The sequence below is a fragment of the Martes martes genome (genome assembly GCF_963455335.1).
Source record: "Martes martes genome assembly, chromosome: 2".
Classification (NCBI taxonomy): Eukaryota; Metazoa; Chordata; class Mammalia; order Carnivora; family Mustelidae; genus Martes; species Martes martes.
This window is the reverse complement of record NC_137889.1, coordinates 142,910,492-142,925,202: the sequence shown is the minus strand read 5'-3', so window position 1 is coordinate 142,925,202 and position 14,711 is coordinate 142,910,492. Positions and strand designations below refer to the sequence as shown.

General features: G+C 52.4%; 1 protein-coding gene across 7 annotated transcripts in view; it reads left to right on the top strand.

Moving 5' to 3' along the window:
* TBC1D14 (TBC1 domain family member 14) overlaps nucleotides 1–14,711 on the top strand; it is a 103,676-nt gene that overhangs the window by 73,721 nt on the left and 15,244 nt on the right. For 6 of the 7 annotated variants that reach the window (XM_080795651.1, XM_080795650.1, XM_080795656.1 and 3 more), the window contains 7 exons: nucleotides 610–692; nucleotides 1,937–2,054; nucleotides 3,982–4,088; nucleotides 7,302–7,382; nucleotides 8,447–8,541; nucleotides 11,601–11,672; nucleotides 12,338–12,466. In XM_080795651.1, the coding sequence (XP_080651777.1) occupies nucleotides 610–692; nucleotides 1,937–2,054; nucleotides 3,982–4,088; nucleotides 7,302–7,382; nucleotides 8,447–8,541; nucleotides 11,601–11,672; nucleotides 12,338–12,466 (685 nt within the window). The remainder of the gene's footprint in view (nucleotides 1–609; nucleotides 693–1,936; nucleotides 2,055–3,981; nucleotides 4,089–7,301; nucleotides 7,383–8,446; nucleotides 8,542–11,600; nucleotides 11,673–12,337; nucleotides 12,467–14,711) is intronic. The other variant, XM_080795653.1, reaches the window with a different exon arrangement.

The window sequence follows — 14,711 nt, the reverse complement described above, 5'->3', positions numbered from 1 at the left end:
CAGGCTGTGCTGTGTGGGGAGCATACCAGCCCGACCTTGCTGCCCCCAGCTGTCAAGCGCCTGCAGATTGACCTGAAGGAGCCCGTGCGTTTGAGGTTTTCACCCAGGATTCGAAGTTGCACACCCCATTTACATGCTCAGAACTGTAACACACATTTTATGTAAAAGAACACAGATGAGCCAGTAGCTGATAGGAAGCTTGCGCCCTGGAGAAACTGGTCGGAGAGCGGATTCGTCCGTATGTGCAACACCTGCCCTTGGGGTCCCTGCTTCTCAGAAAGTGTGACAGCTGTCTGGGTGATGTGCTCAGCTCGCAGTTGTTCTGGAGACTGGGGTGAAAAATACCAGAAGATCAAGTGTTTATGGGCAGCTGTTCCTTTCCTTCTACTAACTTTGTACTTCAGATTTTTTAAAATAATGAGCTTGTTTTACTTCTGTAATTAAATCTTTTTAGTTTAAGAAGTTGCTGTGCCTTGGGTCATCTTAACAAATGTAGTTTTTTGGTCTTTTGAGTTTTTCATTTTTTTTAGTAAGTAATTCTCAAATTTTGTTTTTCAAAGACTTTTATTTGATGTTTGTAATAGTAGAAATCCTTTGTTTTCTGTCAAGAAATCTCCCAGCAAAGCCAGCTGAAGAAGCCCAGAAACACAGGCAGCAGTACGAGGAAATGGTGGTTCAGGCCAAGAAACGAGGTAACGGCTCTCATGCGTGTTGCTTATGTCAGACGCCACGAGATTGCGTGTCTTTCCGGAGATTTTTTTACCCCCTGGAGCCCTAGATCCTGAACTTTGGTGAATGCCTAAATATTTTGAAATTTAATATTTTTCATCAAAAGTATATGTTTCCACTGACTGTGCATTCCCAGTAGCTTTCTCCAAGGTGATAACACCATGAATTTACATGAGAAAAGAGACCCTTTAGGACAGAAGTGCTAGGCTGGGGAAAGCTTCAGTCCGAGGTGATGAGCAAACTTCCTCCCCTCTCTGGCCTCCACTTTCCTCATTTACAAGACAATGTCATTGGATTTGATGAAATCCCCAGCAGCACTTAAAAACCCTAAGACACCAGCATGTTTAAAAAAGTATATCTAGTAAACACAGTGTGGCCCATCCCACAACGAGTATTAATTCAACGTAAACTGGAAGGATGTTCTGCCACCTACTAGAGCATGGACAGACCTGGAGGGCTCAGCGACATAAGCTACTCACTAAAGGATGCGTATTGTAAGATTTTGCTGACCTGAAGCCCCAGAGCAGTGAGAATCATAGAGGTGGAGAGTAGAGCGGTGGTGAGTTTCTGTCAGGGAAGGTGAGAAAGTTCTGGAGGGGCGGGTGGTGCACAACCATGTGAACGTACCCCATGCTGCCGGTTGTACATGCAGAATGGCTAAGATGCTGCATGTTGTTTTAGTAAAAGAAATAGCACGATAAATTGCCAAATAGTGCGATAAACTGCCAAATAGTGCAGTAAAAGAAATAGCAAGAAGCACGTGTAGTTTAAGATGCGTGAGATTTCTCCAAGTTGCTCCTCCCACGCTATGACTTGTGCCTGAGCTGTGAGAGGTGAGGCTAGAGGCTCAATGGGGAAGGGGACCGGGCAGGGGGCCCCAGGGGCGTCTGGTGGTCAGCAGTGTTCCAGGTTGGCTGGGCAGGGAGTTTCTTGGGTTTCTCTCCTGGGGTAGCTGAACCCTGTTCTCACTTGCATGCCCTTCCGTCTGCGCATTCTCCTTAAAAAGCTTAGTGAGAGGTGGACAAGGCCTAAATGTTCCGCACCCCGAGAGGCCCAGAACGGAAGTTGGGAGGGTGGCGTCACGGCTCCACTTCGGTGGCGTCTTCTGGGTGTTTCGCAGCGTGACTCTGAGCCAAGTCACCCTGTGTGCGAGCGGCAGGTGTCAGTTAACCGATGCTCTGTCCTCGTTTGCCATCGCGGTTTGCAGAGCTGAAGGAGGCCCAGCGGAAGAGAAGGCAGCTGGAGGAGAGGTGCCGCCTGGAGGAGAGCATCGGCAACGCCGTCCTCACCTGGAACAACGAGATTTTGCCTAACTGGGAAACAATGTAAGCTGTCGTGTGGCGGGTACTGCTAGATGGCTTGGCAGTTCCCTCTAGAACCTGCCATTAGCAGCAGTGTGAACTGGAGCTCCCATCACAGCCTTCGGTGAATTTACCCTTTACATTTATGTGGTGTGGGGTCTCCCTCCCCACCTCAGTTCACCCCTGCTGTTCCCTGCCGGGACACTGGGACTGCCCTCATCTGACCCCCAGGTTGACTTTGCTTCATATCCTGAGGAACCTTCTAAAGCCCAGGTCTGTGTCATCTCCTGCCCCTTAGTGTAGAATGTCCGTGACTTCCTGCTGCTCTGTATACAGTGTGAGTTCCTTTGCTTACCTGGTGGGAACTTTTGTGAGATAACCCTTCCCATCTAGGCTCACCTTCTAGCTCTCCCGCCTTGATGACCCCTCTTTTTAGGCAGCCGCAGGACCTTTGCATGTTCCATGCCCTCTGCTTAGAGTGCCCTTGTCCTGTAACACCTCCTCCAGCTAACTCTTCGTTCTTTAAAGCTCGTACTTCCTTGGGGAAGACATTCCTGCCCAGGGGACTGTGACTGGCCCCTGGGTACACTGCACCCATCTGCTCCAGCATCTGATGTCTTCTGTCTAGGGCTGGGGCTGGGGTCTTTGATGACATTTCCCAGTGGCCAGTACCCAGCAGAGCCTGACACCTGCTGTCATCTTAACACCCGTGGACAGCGAGAGATCTGTCTTCCTTGCACGTTCAGAATGGGGAGGGCAGTGTGCAGACAGTGGTCCCTAGGGCCACGCGCAGAGGCGGGTGGCTTTTTCTGGGTCTCGGTCCGTTAGCGGGCGCCACCGGGGAGCCTGGATGGGAGTTTCCCTGCAGGCTTGTCCCTTTCCACCTAAACCGGATGTCAGGATGTTGGGGACTTGCTTCTGGCACTTTCCTCGCTCTGGTGTTCCCCGCTCTCGTTACAGGGGTCAGATGGCCCTGTTGAGGATCTCTGCGGGAAAACAAGCTATTCCTGAAGCCCACTTTTCTAGGTGTCTTTAATAGGCTGGACATGCTAGGGAAATATTTTCTCTCAAAGGGGACCCAGGAAGAGAATGGGGGTGCTCAGAACCCCTGGGCTGTCTCCCTGTGTCGCTGCAAAATGCCTCCTGCCCCTCCACTCCTGGTGCCTCCTGCCCTGCCCGACCCTTGGTGTGAGCTAGATGTGGGCACTTACATAGCAGCCCATGTTCAGGGCTCCGGCCAGGCGCCCCTGTGCTCTGTCCCACTTGACCTTCATAATACCTCCTGGGGGAGGGTCTCAGCAGCTGCAGGGCAGAGGGGAGAAGGAATCTGCTCTGGGTTCCATAGGTAAGGGCAGAATCAGGATACAGCCCTGGTTTCTGCCGTAGCAGCCTGTGCTCTTCCCCCCGCACTGTGCCGAGAAGCCCCAGCCGAGCCTGGGCCCCTTTACGTTAGCCTCGGCTGGCGGCGGTCCCTGCTGTGGGCTGTGCATGTGCCTCGTGGTCCACAGGCCTCCGCAGCTCCACTGCTGGTGGGGCTCATTTTCCAGTGACCAGCCTGCGTGCAGAGTGTGGTGGCCAGCCACTGCGCTCTTGGGGCTCCCTGCGCTGTGCCCAGCTGTCTATAGTTCCTGCGGCAGCCCAGGCTATTTCTCATTCCCTGCCTTCTGCTCAGAAAGCCTTTCCCTTTACCTTCTTAAACTGGGGCCAGTCACACAGGATTCAGCTTCAGAACAGCGCCCTCCCTGCTCACACGGGGCCCTTGGTGTCCCTGTTAAGCTGCTGTCGTTGATCTCCTGGCCTCTGGAGTGCGGGGCTGCGGCTCCCTGAGGGTGGGGACTGTACGTGCAAGACTCTGTCCCCTGATTTTCTGGTCTGGGGCTAGGCGCACAGGTGGTCGGATGTTTCTTCACTGAGAACAAACTCATAAATCCATGCTTCTGTTTTTGTGCAGGTGGTGCTCTAGGAAAGTTCGAGATCTCTGGTGGCAGGGGATCCCTCCCAGTGTGAGAGGCAAAGTCTGGAGCTTAGCCATTGGCAATGAGTTAAACATCACCCATGGTGAGTAGCTTGCCTGATTCCAGGCTTGGAGAATGGATCCTTTCCCCCTGCCACCTTCCAGCCCCTGTCCTCTGGCTTCCCCCATACCCTCTGCCCTGTGAGGAAGAGAGGCAGCCGTTGCCCTGAAGTTGTGTCTTTGAGAGGCCTGGTCACTGGGTCCTCCAGGAGGGAGAGACAGCGGGGCAGCCAGGGTCACTCCTCCCTGCTTCTGTTAACCGGGAGTTCCGAGCAGACGCCTGCCTTCCTCCTGATACCTGTCCTCTTCCCAGAACAGACAAGGGGGCACAGAGAGGTTTCAGAGCAGCGGTGGGCTGGGTCATGTCAGGATCTCTCCTCCAGGTGCTGTGGAAAGCCAGCTTGGTGGGGACGTGGGAGTGGAAGAAAGGCAGGTGTTCTTTCTGGAGGCCTCATGGTTGGGGTGCGGTGGGGTTTTTGGTGGCGTTTTGTTCCAGGTGGTTGATCTGTAAGCGCCGTAGAAGGACAGCTCCCATGCCAGGCCGGGGTCCCTGAGTCCTGGTAGCTGCCGTCCAGGGGGAGGTGGAGATATGTAGGTATTCCTCTTTCTTTGGGCTCTTGGTCTCCCCGGATGCCCTGTGCGGCGTGCCGGTGGTCATACCCTAGTAGCTGTGCACCCCGGACTGGCTTCCTACTCCACGCCCCACAGCCCACGAGGCTGTGTGCCCAGAGGGAGCAGGACACCAGGAGCTGAGACACTTCTCTGCCCGGCCGTGGTCTCGGCTGCTGAGACAGGAGCCTCTTCCTCCCGCCCTTCATGCTCCTGCCATGGGTAGGGGCAGTTTTCCCCCCACGGAAGGCATTCAAGTGGAAAACTGATTTGTATCTTCTCTTTGTAGGTAGGATTCGTGTTTTTATTACTGTTACTTTTTTTTTTTCCTTAATTTTACAAGACTTTGACCTTACCCCACAATGGCGGCCTTGTCCAGGCAGCGTTCTCTGTCTTGAGTAAGGTCAGCTGGTTGTGTGGATGGTTTCTGGTTTCTGTTTCTAGTGACTGCCTCCAGGCTCCATTTTAGTTTCTGTACCTTAGAGGATTATATGTAACATTTAACTTTTGAAATCGTTTGTAGAAGTTTGAAGAAATCGCCGAGTATTTACCTCAGTCCTTGTTCTTGAAAATGTTCTAAACTCTAGCAGCAGCTGAACATCGTGCTGAGTACTGTGTATGTCTGTGTGGTTCTCACTGATGCCTGCGTTGATTTTAGGGGAATTAGAATCTTCTGTGAACTATGTCAGAGAAGATGGGGCTCAACAGCCCCGATTACATATCTTGAAAGTTTGTCTTGATGCTGATATCGGTTCATTTTACTTACGTCGCATCGTTCTTGTATGATTGTCTGCCTGGAGTCCATTTCCCCCACGAGAGCACGTGTCCTGGAGGCTGTGGTCCCAGCTGTCCTGCTCTCCGCTCCGTCACTGGGCCCAGCCCAGCCCTCTGCACGTGGCAGGCTCTCAGGAAGTATCCATGGGATGCATGCCTGTGCCACCTTCTTGGGTTCTCCTTAATCTCAGTTTTACTGAATATTTAAGCCAGCATAAGAACGTGAGGCCGGGCATTGTGTTCTGTTGCTTACTTAGATGTCTTTAACATCGACAACCCTCCTGAGAAGGTTCGGGACTGCCCCACACCCTGGTGCGGGCTGGAGTCAGGATTCTTTGCTACCCCTGGCTGGGTCGGAAGCCTGTGTTCCAACTTGGGAACCCCTGGAGATTAGCTCTTGAAGGTTGTGCTTGTAAGATTGGAAACTTCTAGAAAGTCGGTGTAGTACATTACTGAGCCTTCGTTCTCAGGGAAGTTCTCAGGGAACCCCGGTCTGGGAGGAAGGTGTGTTTGCTGCCCCCTCATCACTGCAGACACCACAGTAAAGCACAGAGACACCTGTGGGACTTGACGCTTCAACTCGTTTTTGTCTGAGGCTGCTGGCTTCTGTGCTTGAACCATCGTGTACCTTTTCTGGCCAGTGGTTCCCAGTGGTTGGGGGTCAGGCGGTGCTTTCCTTCCATCTTCAAGCCAAGCCCACCTCCTGCAAAGAGAGCGGGCAGAGGTTCCCCAGACCCTCTTGTTCAGAGATAATAGTATGAAGTTACATTTCACAGTCATACCCTCTTCTGCCCCGGCTGACCCGCGTGTTGTGACTCAGATCTTTAACAAGGCTGGAAAAGGTAATTAATCAAGATTTCCCTTGTTGGATCATAATACGGTGCCCACAACTTGGCTGTTGTTTTAATAAAACAGAGTGAACTCTCTGGAAGGCAGGGTGCTCTGTTGTATATTCCAGAAGTAATGGTGGGAAAAATACAGTGACAGAAATTCTCTGGGTAGCTGCAGTTAAAGTCCTCGTGATTCGTCGGTGCTCGTCAGCGACGCCGATGTGGATGAGGGACCCAGGGCTGGGGTGAACGGCCAGGGGGCTGGGGAGGTCTCCGTGGGTGGAGCCCTCATGGGGGTTCCTTCAGGAATGAGGCATGGACATACCCACACAGGGCTGGCTATGACAGCAGAATTTGTGAGCGTGAGCTCTTACTTCACTGTTCTAAGCTCCTCAAAGAGAAGACTTACTGAAAAAAAAAGTTGTAGGGGTGGGGGAGGTTGGGAGCCAGCCTTCTGGGGGCTCCTCCCGGGAATTGGCGGCCAGCAAGAGCCCCAGTGTCGTGAAGCCTCTGCCCGCTGTGCTTGGCCCCCTTCCTGTGTCTGGCAGCGAGCTGAGGGAGGCTGGGCCCCTGTGGTAGCAGCCACCTCCTGTCTTTCTCTGGAGCCACATGGGTCTGTGCTGGGCTCTGCTTCCCTCCATCATCCATCATCTGGTGTTCATCGATTGTGTCGTTCTGTGTTGTCCCTGTGCCGATCACCCTCGCTGCGTAGGCGAGGGAGAAACCTTTACGTCTCACCCCCCCAGGGGCTCACAGTCTAGTGAGGCAGTAAACTCAGACACGAGTCAGAACAGAAGTGTGGTAGGGGCATGTTGTGTTGTTGAAGCATGCACCCAGCATCGTGCTAATACTTTGTGACTTCTTCCTTAGTATGTGCTGACATCCTCGGAAGCCGCGTTGGGGGACTTGCTCACGTGGCTTCCTGAGTGTGCAGTCTGAGGCCAATCTATAAGCATTGGAACGAGTTGGTCGTGTGCTCGCCGGGGCTTTGGGGACACAGACTCCCATGTGCCCATGGTACTCACCCTGAGGTTTTTCTTCCAGAGCTCTTTGACATCTGTCTTGCCCGAGCCAAGGAGAGGTGGCGGTCCTTCAGCACAGGAGGCTCTGAGGCGGAAAACGAAGGTACACACCATGCTAAACCTGGGAGGCTACGTGGGTCCGTCGTGTGTCACTGTTTATGACACAGCCAACTTTCTGGCACTGAAATAGTGGTTGGTGCTCATTTATAAAAAGGTTCATGAGAAAAGGGATTTTTTTTCTTTTTTTTAAAAGAGTTTATTTATTATTTGACAGAGAGAACGTGGGCAAAGGAGCATCAGGCAGAGGGAAAGGGAGTGGAAGAGGGAGAAGCAGACTACCTCCTGAACAGGGAGCCCGATGCGGGACTCGATCCCGGTATCCTGAGAATCATGACCCAAGCTGAAGGCAGATGCTTAATGGCTGAGCCACCAAGGCACGCCGGATTTTTTTTTCTTAGAAGAAACCAGTTGAAGAGAAGCTTATGAGAAAAACCAATTCCTGAGATGCATTTGTGTGCAGACAGGCCGGAGGGCCAGTCGTAACTGCTGTGGTTTCACGGTTCCTGTGATTTTAGCGGCCTAGCCCCCAGGACTGGTCGAGTGTTGGCTCTGACAGGAGCTTGGGAACTTCTGTAGGGAGACAGGAGCCCCACACATTTGCTATGTGATGCTTTTAGAATGCCCCACAATGCCCAGGAATGATTATTGCTGGTGCTTAATGGTGTTGTGTTTGCTGATCTGTGTTTAAACTGTCCGTGTCATATTGGAATTCCAAAATTCAAAACCAGTTATTTGTGAAAATTAGTCAGAAATAGTATGCAGGACTGTTTCCCTGCGGTAACTACCACACATTCTGAGTTCACACCGCTAATGTTTCGTAGCCAAGGAAGGTGTGTTTCATATATATTCCCTTCCTTGTCCATCCTTCCACGGACTCTTGCTGCTGTCCGGTAACATCGGGTGACATTTGAACTTTAGATGCTGGGAAATCCCTGACGACGGTCCGGCCTCAGCTGTGCCGTGCGGTTTTGCTCTTCAGAAGCCCACGGTGCGCCGTGTTGGCTCCCATGTAATTGGGCCTGTGACCACCCCTGTCACACTTAGAGCCTTGGTGTGGTTGTGCGTGCCTGCCTCTGAGACGTGTCCCGATTCCCCACCTTTTGATAGATGCCGGGTTTTCCGCCGCAGACCGAGAAGCCAGCTTGGAGCTTATTAAACTGGACATCTCTAGGACCTTTCCTAATCTCTGCATTTTCCAGCAGGTAGGTGGCGGTCCTTTGTTGCTTTAAGTGTGTTTTGTCTAAACATCATAGATGCCAAGCTGCCTGTGTTTGTAACCAAGTTTGAAAAGCACTGGAGTTTGGGGGTTGTGGGTGGGAGAGGGCAGTCTTCTGTCATCACATTTAGACGTTTACGGATGAGGGTATCTCACACTTCTGCTCTCAGGCAGCTCTGGCTCCTCTTACGGTGCATATAGCCAGGCCCCAGTAGGTCTGGCCCAGGAAGGGCCTCGTGTGCTGCTCCACCCGACTGGGCGTCCCTGGCCACGGCTTCGTGTTCAGGGCTGCACACACAGCCCTCCCTCAGAAGACGATCTGGGTGGGGAGCCTGGGGCACTGGAGGGGGCGTGCGGAAGTCCTTGGCAGCTGTGGGCTGGAATGAGAGTGGGCTTCTGAGCAGATGGCCCAGGAGAGAGTGGTGACACCCCTGGGTGCAGAACCAGCCATGGGAGATGGGATGGAGTAGCCTCTTGGATGGCAGTAAAGAGAAATGTGGCCTCTCCTGTGGGACTCTGAGCTGGCCCAGGAGGGGCTCAGGGCTGCTGGCCGTGGATTTTGGAGTCATCAGAGCAGAGGGGTGTGGAGACCTCTTCTTCTGGCAGCAGACGTTTACCCCGGGGGTCTTGTTTGACCCCTCCTGCACCCAGTCTGTAATGGTTTTTGCCAGGTCTGCTTGTGAAGAAGTGCCCTTAAGCCTGTCCTTGCCCTGTTCCCACTGCCCTTACTTGGTTCAGATTCCCATCTTTTTGTGGATCGCTGTGCCAGCCCCCGCACAGGTCCCCGGCCTCCTCCGTGCACTCACCTCGGTGCTTGCCAAGCAACCTTGGGATCCCCGACCTGATTCTGTCAGGCCCGTGTTTCTGGTGTCACGCTGTGCGCACACTGGATAACCAGTAAAAGGATAGTGGAATGAACCAGAACGGAGAGTTCACCGGCCACGTGGAAGGACCCAGGCACGCAGATGCACCTGTTAGACGCACGTGGGCTTGGCAGAAATATAGGTGTGTCCCAGCACAGAGGAGCTGCAGCCACTGTGCTGGGCTTCCAGCGGGGGTTGGGGGGTGTCAGGAATGGGGTCACTAAGGAAGGGGCCCTCAAGCTGCACTTGGACTGGGTTTGAATGACAGTCTGACCAGACAATGGGAAAAACCCTCCAGGCGGAAGGAGGACTGGAACAGAAGCATCAGATGGTGGGTGGTGCGGGGGATCCCCCTTCCCTCTGAAGGAATGAGCAGAGAGCGTGGAATTCAGTACTGTGGCCCCGCTTACCACCCCCAGGCCACGGTGGCTGCCCTGGGAGCCTGTGTGCTTCAGCCATGCTCTAGAGGAAGGACAATATCAGGACGTGCTTCGAGGCACACCTGCCGTGTAGCTGACCAGGGCAGTCTGGGAACTGCAACGTGGCCCGAAAGGGTGCTGGCCTCTTCCCAACGCTGACGACCAGTGTTCCCAAACCAGGGACCCAGAGGGGTCTCTGTACTGTCTCTCCCAGGGACTCAGCCTCGTTGACTTCGAGATTCACTGGGCAGTTATCTCGGCGCAGGGAGATGTGTTCAGAAGAGGAGGGCTCTTGGGGTCTCTTGGGTGCGGTTTGAGACAGATGGCAGAGAAGTTGGCTTTTCTTCTTCCCTCTAGGTTCCTCTGGGTGTGTCCCTCAGTCCGTGGTGCCCTCAGCGCTGACTTCCTAAGTGGGTAGTACCAAGAAACAGCACAGCGGGAGGGGAGAATGTGGGGAGATGTCCGAAGCAAGAGTTCTGAAACGGGGCCGCCATCCACTGGCACCGTCTTTTCTTCAGAGAAAAGACATTTAGCGTGTAGAAGGCTGGAGCATCTTTGGAGTTAAAAGCATTTACCGTTAAGAGAAGTTGAGCATGATGCTCTTGTCTTTCCCATTGTGTGACGGTCAGCGGTAGTGTTCAGGCAGGCCTCTGGCACTCTGCCCCCGAGCTCCTTGCCCATCCTCCTTCTCCTACCCTCGTGGCACTGGATCCTGTCTCTTTTACTTTCCTATGTGGGGTTTCTTTCTTTTTTCCCTCTGATGTAGAGTGTCTCTTCTTTCTCTTCTCGGACATACCAGAACGTGACGGTTTGGGCCGTGGCGTTCTTTCATAAGCCACACATGGTCACCTGCAGAGTGACTTCCTCATCACACACCATGTACGCTTTTCATTTCCTAAGTTGGCTGTGGCCACACAGTAGCTGTGGCTGGGGACTATGGGGTCTGGACCCTGATGGTCCTTTCACAGTGTCTCTAGACATGCTGACATGGCGGGAGGCCCTGTGTGCCTGCCACTGTGCCCACTTAGAAAACAGGAAATTCCAGGGGCGCCTGGGTGGCTCAGTGGGTTAAGCCTCTGCCTTCGGCTCAGGTCATGATCCTAGGGTCCTGGGATCGAGCCCCGCATCGGACTCTCTGCTCAGCAGGGAGCCTGCTTCCGCCTCTCTCTCTCTGCCTGCCTCTCTGCCTACTTGTGCTCTTTGTCAAATAAATAAATAAAATCTTAAAAAAAAAAAAAAGAAAAGAAAACAGGAAATTCCAGCTCAGGTCTTGGGTGGACAGGACTGGGAGAGCGTCAATTAAATGATTCCTCCCAGGACTCGACGCTCACGGGGTATTTCTTAAACCCACCATGCTGAAACGCATAGAAGAAACAGACGATCATTGGGGCGGGGGCAGGGGGGACGGGTGGGTCACCTGCTCTGAAGAGCCCAGGGGTGGCTGGCTGGCTTGTGGGACCTTGAAGGGGAGACAGTCACACAGCAGAGCCAGACAGGATGCTTTCCGAGCAGGGTGTTAACGCCTGACCCATCCGCTTTTTCCCAAGCAGCTTTGTGGGTTGAGCTGCAGGCTCTGATTAACCGTGCATTGGCCGTTAACTCGTCGAACCATGCAGGACGTGTAGAGCTGCAAGAGTAATGCTTGGTCCCTGGTCTGCCCCCCAAGAGCAGCTGATGTGGCTGGCGGTGGCAGCATCCTGTGTCATCCTGAGTACTAACCAGACTTACACACATGTTGTTTTTTGGTGTGTTGATCCTTTTAGGGTGGTCCGTATCATGACATGTTGCACAGTATTTTGGGCGCTTATACTTGTTACCGACCGGATGTGGGTTATGTAAGTGAATCTTCAATATTTTATAATGTTACCATTTAAAGAGAAAGTCAGAATATTGCCCAGCACAACTTAGCTGCAAATGTCAGGTTGAGTGCCTTCATTTTTTTGTTGTTGTTGTCAGGGGTGGGGTGTGGTTCAGGGCTTCGTGGTCCGTGAGTCGCCTCCGCTTTCTCTTAAAGGGGCTGAGCTGACATGGCCGCTCTGTGGCACTAATCACATTGTAACCGATTTGACTTTCATTTTTTTGCATGTGATTTTTTTTTCTTAGCATTAAATCAGAAAAGCCTTTAAGCATAACCGTTGATGCACTGTGCTGCTGTCCCCATGGCTTACAGCTGTGTGCACGTGACAGTAGACTAATGGGGTTAGACCCCAGCTCCGCAGCCCCGACACTGTCCGTGCTGGAGGGCGGGCCGTCAGGTGCCAGATGTGCTCATGGTTTTCCATGCAGCGGGTTGGAGGGGGGTGGGCCGCCGGGCTGCGAGGGAGAGCAGGCAGGGATGGCCCATGTGGCCGAGCAGCCTGAGGGAGTGGGTGGGGGTGGGTGGGGGGGTGTGTGGGCCCTGTGAGCTTGGGGGTGTCTTGGTGCCTCTTTGAACCCGTGAAAGAGCAGTTCGGACCACAGTGGCTGCTGTGAGTTTAACCCCCCTTCTCTCCTCCCTCAGGTCCAGGGCATGTCATTTATCGCGGCCGTGCTGATCTTGAACCTAGATACTGCAGATGCCTTCATTGCTTTTTCTAATCTTTTGAATAAACCCTGCCAGATGGCGTTTTTCCGAGTGGACCATGGCCTTGTGAGTATCCCCAGGATGTGTGTTTTTACACAGTCAGGTTGCTGATCGTTCTGTCTTTTCAGAGGGAAAAGGAGTCTGTTTTCCAAATACACGGTTCAGAGCCATTTGTATGTATTTCTTAACACATTCTTTCAGAAGTATTTCTGAACACTTTTTCAAGGAGGAAGGAGGCGGAGGGCCGGCTGCTACCCGAGCATGCACGCCCTGTGTCCCAGCAAAAGCTCAGGGGGACTGTCCACGTTTGGGTCCATCGTGGAGAGCTTGGTATCACCCACCTCTATGGCTGCTCACTGTCACCCTGGGGCTCTGCCTCACGTGTTGCGCCCCACACAGGACAGGGGACGTGGTTAGACACAGACCGGATGCAAGGAGCAGACAGGAGTTGCCGTGGGGCAGCCCCTCACGTGCTCCCAGAGGTGGGTCTCCTGCAGGGCACCAATGAAGAACCAAGGCCCAGATAATGTGACCCATCCAGGCACATAGCTGGTGCATGGAAGAGCAGGGAGCCTAACCTATTCGGCTCCCTAAGCCCATGGGCTCCCTACACCCTGAGAGCCATCCACCCAGGGGCCCAGTGGCTGGATTTGCTGATGATTTGCTGATAAGGGTCACTGGTACTATAGGATCTCGGGCATGTTTCTTCCCGAATGTCCTAAGGCCTCCAGAGTATGTCTTGCTCAGGTAGTACTTATATTTAAAAAAAAAAAAAAAAAAAGGAAGTATTTTAACACTGCCCGTGAACATGGTGGCTGTTGGGGGGCTGTAATAACTTAAAATTATTTTTCATTGTGAAGATGAAAACATTTTAAAATGAGTGTTTCAGGGAGGCAGATGGTTACTTAAAATCCAGTGGTAGAAACAACAGGTGTTGGCGAGGTTGTGGAGAGAAAGGGGAACCGTCTTCCACTGCTGGTGGGAATGCAGGCTGGTGCAGCCACTCTGGAGAACAGTGTGGAGGTTCCTCAAGGTCCTGAAAATAGAGCTGCCCTATGACCCAGTAATTGTGCTACAGGGTATTTACCCAGAGAACGAGACGGCGCTGATTCAGAAGACCGTGTGTGCGCCGGTATTCACAGGGTCATTAGCTACAGCAGCTGAACTGTGGAAGCAGCCCACATGTCCATCCACTGATGAACGGTTAAGGAAGGGGGTGTGTGTGTGTGTGTGTGACACGTACAGTGGGATATTACTCAGCTGTGAAAAGGAATGAAATCTTGCCATTTGCAACAACATGGATGAAGTTAGGGAGTATTGTGCGAGGTGAGATAAGTCAGTCAGAGGAAGACAGCAACCATATGATTTTTCTTATATGTGGACTTGAAAAAACAAACGATGAAAGGGAAAAAAGAGACAAATCAACAGACAAACTCCTGATTCTAGAAAACAAGATGGTGTTTCCCCAGGGGAGGTGGGCCGGGGGCTGGGGGTTAGGAGCACACTGAGCACCAAGCAATGAGTGGAACTGCTGAATCCCTCACAACATCATACATCTGGAAATATAGGTCTGAAAATAAGGTTATCGCTGCGTGCTAATGTACTGCAGTTAAAATAAGAAAAAATAATAATGTCTGGCAGCATAGCTGATGCAGTCCTGAGGTTTGCAAAGCATCGTATCCTGGAAAAGTATTTAAGATTAAAAAGTTGATTATTTTTTCAAAAGTGTCTGAAACAGACCACTTTCCGTAACAGCTACCATATTTAACAATAAAAGGAAGTGAACAGTATTAGTAGTATTTACAGACGACCTGTTTTGTTTCTGTACTACTTAAGTGTTCTATAGGCAACATCTACAGGCTTCCAGAGTCAGGAAAGTACCTGTTGTATATAATAAAATGATCATCATCTCCATATCTCCTATTGGTGAAGATAAGACCCCCTCTTTCTCTTTAGATGCCTGTGATAAAAACCGAGCTTAGGCGTTTCTGTGTATATTTTTAAGGAGAGATCAGAGAATCACGGTGTGAAACAGGGCCTTCTTGACAGTGGGGTCTTCCGGCAGTAGCACTATGGATGTGGGGGGCCGATAGCCTCAGGGGAGGCCCGCAGTGCCCACTGCCTCTAACTCCCTGAATGCGAGTAGCACCGCCCCATTAGCAGACCCATCAGAAACGTCCTCTGAGGTGGTCAGGTGTCCCCCTAAGGAGCGGAGTCCTCCCCACACCCCCGCCGAGACCCCCTGGTTTATAGTACGTCCCTTTGTTGGGTCGGAGAGTGGCTGGTTGCCCGCGTGTAGCTAGGGGTGGAT